The sequence below is a fragment of the Triticum dicoccoides genome, chromosome 7A (assembly GCF_002162155.2).
Source record: "Triticum dicoccoides isolate Atlit2015 ecotype Zavitan chromosome 7A, WEW_v2.0, whole genome shotgun sequence".
NCBI lineage: Eukaryota > Viridiplantae > Streptophyta > Magnoliopsida > Poales > Poaceae > Triticum > Triticum dicoccoides.
In genome coordinates this window covers 43894581-43900961 of record NC_041392.1, presented here as the reverse complement: position 1 = coordinate 43900961, position 6381 = coordinate 43894581, and the positions used below count along the sequence as shown (strand labels likewise).

The 6381-nt window shown below is 39.1% G+C and overlaps 2 protein-coding genes across 2 annotated transcripts in view; both read right to left on the bottom strand.

Annotated features, from left to right (window-relative positions):
* Window positions 1-624: 624 nt before the first annotated feature.
* LOC119333022 (germinal center kinase 1-like) overlaps window positions 625-6381 on the bottom strand; it is a 6680-nt gene continuing 923 nt past the window's right edge. The window contains exons 2-12 of the mRNA XM_037606067.1: window positions 5304-5474; window positions 4213-4281; window positions 3888-4058; window positions 3761-3811; window positions 3139-3207; window positions 2952-3020; window positions 2380-2447; window positions 1965-2246; window positions 1226-1356; window positions 876-961; window positions 625-781 (exon numbers count right to left, since the gene is read on the bottom strand). Of these exons, the coding sequence (XP_037461964.1) occupies window positions 644-781; window positions 876-961; window positions 1226-1356; window positions 1965-2246; window positions 2380-2447; window positions 2952-3020; window positions 3139-3207; window positions 3761-3811; window positions 3888-4058; window positions 4213-4281; window positions 5304-5474 (1305 nt within the window). The 3' untranslated portion in view covers window positions 625-643. The remainder of the gene's footprint in view (window positions 782-875; window positions 962-1225; window positions 1357-1964; window positions 2247-2379; window positions 2448-2951; window positions 3021-3138; window positions 3208-3760; window positions 3812-3887; window positions 4059-4212; window positions 4282-5303; window positions 5475-6381) is intronic.
* Window positions 4778-6381, bottom strand: part of LOC119330514 — a 4967-nt gene continuing 3363 nt past the window's right edge. The window contains exon 2 of the mRNA XM_037603622.1: window positions 4778-5474. The gene's annotated coding sequence lies outside the window, so the exon portion shown is untranslated. The remainder of the gene's footprint in view (window positions 5475-6381) is intronic.

The window sequence follows — 6381 nt, the reverse complement described above, 5'->3', positions numbered from 1 at the left end:
GGCATTATATAGAGTTTCTTCCATACTTGCTGAAATGTGGTCTGCTGTACAAGGTTTTCAAGATGGGGAATCAGAATTGATGCAGATACTAAGCTGTCACGGAATTCCTTCCGATGATGACTATTATTAGACTGCAAAACCAATGCATTCAGACATAAATCAATTAACTGAAATGATATGCACCACAAATCTACGAAACATCTTTGATATAATAATAGTAATAACATACATAATCCAACATGTCAAGACTGCCAATTTCAACGTGCATGCTTTAGAATTCAGTTCTAGCATGCAACTTATCCATGATTATAGTAAACGTTAGCTTGATATCATGCCATGCGGTTGATGTTTCTAAAAGAAAATATGACAAATCATATCCAGAAATAATTTAACAGCACTATGGAAATTCTTAAACGAGGAGTACAAAGGTACACAGTAAAGAACATCAGAAAGAGAACATGCTCCTTCATCTCTTTCATAAAAATAACTGCACAAAACTTAAAATATTTCAGTTGCTCTAATCTTGTTTTGTTTAGTTTGAGAGCTTGGGGGAAAATCACCCCACAGAAAGAAAAAAACAATTTAGTGCAACAATACATTATCTTAATTAGTTGAAAGTTTTTTTCTTTCCACAAATGATACTTCAGGCAACATGAAAGCATACCATTGACTTAGCCTTCACTGGCCAAGCACCAACACTGGCTGATCTTTTCATTGTAGAGACCTGAGTTCTTACCTCCTGTGGTTTAGGTGAAATTTTGACCACTGGAATTTCCTGAACCTGTCAGTAGACTTTATTAAGTTCTCACTGAAGTCTTGTTTTGCTCATAAGCACTACCTATTCAAGTGTATGCGTTGCTCAACAGGTAACGTACCTTCGCCAGATCCACATTTTCAGATGTTACGGAAAATCGGCCTTTTATTTCCACCCTAGGTTTGTCTCCCAAGGAGCCCACATATCCTGCAAAATAAAGACAGAAAATTACATGCGACTCCCAAGTCTTTTTATATGCATTTACAGAAGTGGTGAACATTTGTGTAAGAATGATAAATGTTGTACCCCTATCTCAAAAAGACTGGATACAAGCAAGCTATGTATTTGCTGAAGCATGCTGTGTGCTGTGCTGATGTGCTACGTTGATGTTAAACATGACTGGAGGTCTATAGTCTACACTGACACAAGTGGTGCACAGTTGCGTTAGAACAGTGGATGCTTTTATCCTACCTCCAGAAGACCGAATAGGGGCAGACAGACTATTTGCAGAAGCACGAGTTGAAAGTGAAAGCGGACCACTAAGATCATCGATTCTTCCCGTGTCACTCTTTTGTTTATTAGGTGATCGAACTCCTGCATCCCTGTGAAGAGGAACAAAAATCAAATGCAATTTAAACTGGTATGCTAATGCAAACTTCTAACAGAGTGGAACACTGATTCAAGGAAGAGCTCTTTTAGAGTAATCATCATTAGTTATTATAGACTATCCATCCTAATAAAAAAGTATCAGAATAATTAGGATTGCGTTTACTCCACTGTCAAGTATTGTACATATATCATTATAATAAAAAAAACTATTTTTATAATTACTTTAGGGCTACAAAAAAATATCAAGGATGTCAATGGCATGCAAGTTTAAACAAAGAAGTCCATAATGACCTTTATATACAGTTAGATTTCACTCGTACTCTATCCACAATCCACATATAAAGGAGAACTGTGCTCTGTGTCTGATACTCAGATATGAAAACTTTCATGTATCTATCAACATGCTTCTTCAAAAACAAATTTGGTCATGACTTATAAACAGAACCTCTTAAAAACTTGAAGGTTGATCAGGAAGAACTGAACAGCAGTTCTATAGTAAGAGCGCAAACAGATTAAAGTGGGCTTCGTTTTCTTTCTTATGTTTTTTATATGTAACAGATCAAACAGAATGTGATAAGTTAGAAGAAATTGTCGAACATACTTATCAATAATATAACCTCTTTCAATCAGTGAACTACTGCGGGTACCAGAATACATAACCGGACCAGAGAATGTCCTTTGTCTTTGTCTAACTTCACTCCTGCGGTTTCCACCCTCAGAACCTTGCTTCGATGTAGAGGACAATGAATCATTTTCTGTTCCTTGCTTTACGTGTCCATCAACCATCCTTGGACTATCAGCATTGCCAAGGTCAGAAGCGAATCCATCACTTGTTTCAGGGCCATTTCCACCTGGATTTACTGCAGTGGTACAAGTTCGTTCACTGAAATATAACAAAATAGTATGAATACACTACTAGCAGGAAAACAATATGCATCAAGGCTCGCTAATCCTCCTCTTGTTATAAGAACAAAAATGATCCTATAGAGTTGGATCGATGCTGAAACGTTACATACTGATTCAACCTGTGGTTATTTCCATTCAGAAGCGTTGATTGTCCAAAATGACTCTCAAAAGATGTGCCCTGCCAATAGACCATTCACAAAAGAAACATTTGTATCATTCTCTCTTGCATATAGAAAAATATTTAGATATAACGCAACAGGGAATGCAGATGATTTTTACAATGATAGAAGTTAGTGAGAAACTGCAGGACAGTAACCAAAGGGTTGCAGATCTTTGCCCTGTACAATAACATTTCTAGCATCACAAGAGATAAATATACTCTTCAGATTCAGGAAGAAGCATTTGTGGCACTCCTTTTATCACTAGCTAATCATGCCCTTTTCAAATTAGATAAATGGCCTCCGATCCAAATTAGATAAAGTTGTACTAGAGCTGCGACAATTAATTTGGACCGGAGGGAGTATAGTTTTCTCCTATGATAATCATACTCCTATATGATATCACTTCTCTTGGATGCACTCCAGAAAACTTTGTCATCAAGTACATTTGCAGGCTCTTTCTATCATCGCTGTAGCACAGGTTTAACGTTATTAATTTTGAAATGGAATCAAATCAAACAAACCTTATCAACTTCATTTATTCGGACACTGTCATCATCTTCCTTCAATTCAGGTGGATCGTCATCATTAATCTGCATAAATTTGGGAGCTTATTTGTAAGGTCATATCAGAGTCACTTACGCCTCAAAAATGTGTGAGCGATGTAGACATGTAGCAAATTCTTAGAAATTATGGAAGCTACTGCTTTACCAGTAATGCTTGAGCCTTGAGATCCTCAATATCAAAGTGCCATGCGCTGACACCTCGTTGATACTCACTCTGTTGAACAAACCACAAGAAAGTCACCTAAGCGGATTGAAGGACGGAATTGCATACGTGCATTTCTAAAACAGATAAATAATACAAGTTGCACTGTCTTCATGAATTGTTTACAACACAGTGTACTGGACAAGTTCACTTTGCAGGGAAAGCTCTACAGCAAACAGAAGCACCTTAATTTGCAAGTAGGCAGGATATCTCTATGCAAACTGAATAAAATGTTATTAATTGTTTGTATGCGAAACGAAACAGCTCATATCCAGGTGAGCATCTTTCAGTGATTTCTAGCTTAACTTGGTTAATTATACAAAACCAATGTCTCTCAGACATGTTTTAGCTATCGTCTTCATCGTCAAAACAATGGTCATATTATACCCAATTACTAAAATTGGTTGGCTAGTGAGTCTTATTTTGTTCTGTGATTCCAAAAATCATCAAGATTGCTAGTTCACTTTGCATAGAGTAGATAAAATAAGAAGAATTTCATGGCCTCAAATGGAAAGAACTGCACCAAAAGCAAAAAATAACATAAGAGAGTGTTAATATCACAAACCATGGAAAGTGCTTCCTGTTCAGATGAAGCCAGGTGTGCTGCATCTTTTTGCTGAAAAAGCACAGTAACTTACTGAGATATTGTTTCCAGTGTCAAGTAAAAGAAGAAGATGGCACAAGAGCAAAACCTGGAGTGCCTTCACACGATCCCACAGAGGGGGCAAATCGGTTAAGATGCTCTTAACTGTCAGCTGTGGGGCCTTTGTGTTCTTGAAAAACGAATGCTTTAGTAACTTCTCAGCTGTTGGCCGCTTAGTTTGATCTTTTACCAAGCACATTGCAACCATTTCCTTCAAAGACTGATTACAGCTGAAAAGCCTTCATTAGAAAGGTAAACATTGTAATGTAATATATCCACTCCGTAATAACAACTGAAGTGGCTTCCTAAGACAACTAGGTATTGCTGTTAAAACATAACCAAAAGACACAAGCCAAGAACTGGACCAGTACTACCTTTGAGAATTTTCTATCGCGGTCATAGTCAAGACCTGGTGGTGCATTTTGAAGGGTCATGAGAAGAACCTGCATCCAACAAGGTAAACTGCAGTTAAACAGAAAGTTCACATGCACAGGTTGCCACATTCGACAATGCCCTTGATAAACAAGAAGGTTTGTACACTTGAATTGCTAATTTCATGGACAAGACCGCCGAGCTTATTGTTAAATTTTACAAGACTGTTGAACATCAGTAAGTATAAGCAAGTTCGTGAAAAGTAGGCATACACATGTAGCATAATGGAATTTTACCCAAGTGGGGAGTTTTTTTTTTTTTTTTGCTAGGCTAAAAAAGATGTGTCGTAAGTGTGGAATACAGGGATTTTTTGGCATAACAGTATCATGGCATAGCAAGATGATGAGAACCTCATGTCTGCAAACTGCTAACAGGACACCATGGTGAAAATTTTAGTATAAGAACAACTACAGAAGAAAAGGCAATTATGAAGCTGATCAAACACTTGCTTAATAGTACTTGCTCTTTTCCAAGACAGACAACAACAACAACAACGACAACAACGACAACAACGACAACAACAACAACAACAACAACAAAAAGATACAACAAGGCTGTTTCTCAACAACAACAAAAAGATACAACAAGGCCATCCAGGCTACATACATAATACATACTCTAATACATGCATACACGCAAACCAGAGCCACCACCCACTGAACTGGCCATAAACTCTCTCAATGTTAGCTCATCAGCTGAGCTGGTCTCACATGCTGCCAGCAGTGGGGGGGAAACTAGGGTTGCCACACTTATCAAGTTGGATCTAGTATCCTGCAAATTACAACAAACTTCGGCGCCAAAGCGGACTCTCCAAAACATGCTTTGGGGTGCAAGAATATATAGAATGGCCTTAAGCCAGCAAACACAGCCAACGTAAGTCGATGTAGACAAACTGTGGGTCAAGACGCAGCTCAAGAAAGATCGCTGGCGCCCGATAACGCCCAACTGGCACATAAGGTTGGGCATCCCTTCGCAGCAGCCATCCTGCCTTCCACCATCTGCCGCTACCGGCAAACTTGCGCCCTCCACTGACATGCTTCTTGCCGTCAGAGAACCATACCAACTCATTCACCACTTCTCCAGCGGCAATACACAGGACGAAGGATATGTAACCTTCAATGTGCTCTAACGTTTTGTCCTTCAGTGTGCTCTGTTCACAGTTTTGTAGCCACTTCTCCACATTCAAGGACCAAGGATATGTAACCTGCAATAGACAACACGCCACCACTCAATTTCCAACCTGAGACCATTGCCCTAGTTTTTGGCAAAAGAAGACAAAATCACAACATGAAATGGCAAAGATGCTCATCAAAGGCATTACAGGAACAGAATCTCGGATTTAGGGCAGATTATCAAGTTGCCACATGTATCTTTCCAGAAAATAATATCAACTTTCTTTTTTGATAACTTACAGCAGGAAAGGCTCCCACTGTTCTATATTAAAAAAAAGGATGTACATGGCACCGGAACCATTTTTCCTGCTATATCTTTGGCATGGAGAAGTGTCACAGCCACGAAAATGGTCATGTAGAAGCTAAAGAGAAGTGTGTACAGCTAATCAGTTACTCCCTTCCAAATAAATGTAGGTCACTTGGCATTTTTTGTACTTCACTATGCTCTATTCACAATTTTGTAGACATTTTAATCCACATTTCCTATTATGCCCCCAAACTATTACTCCCATCAGCAGAGTTGCCGCTTTGGAAAGAAAACATGCACGGGCACTTTGGAGCAAGAGAAAGGAATGATGATAATTTAGCCTATTCATTTTACTGGGCCCATTGCTAATAGTCAAATACAATGTACTTTTGTGGACGGAGGGAATATCAAATATGCTTTAAAACAGTGTTCCAAATATCGGCCGAGATAACAGTCAACTGGCCAGTCAATCGTGTCTAGTTAATCATGTCTCGGAGGGTGGCCGATGCGAAAAACCTATTCAGCTGAGAAAATTGCCCAGGCAGGTAATCAGTCTGACAGGCCGAAAAATCGGTTGTCAGACCAAAATTTTGGGTGAGCAGCGATGAACTGGGCTGGCAGTTTTGGGCTGCTAGAGCCCAAATTTTCCAGCCCGTGCACATCTCCAGCTGCTTCACTTCTTACGGTTGGGG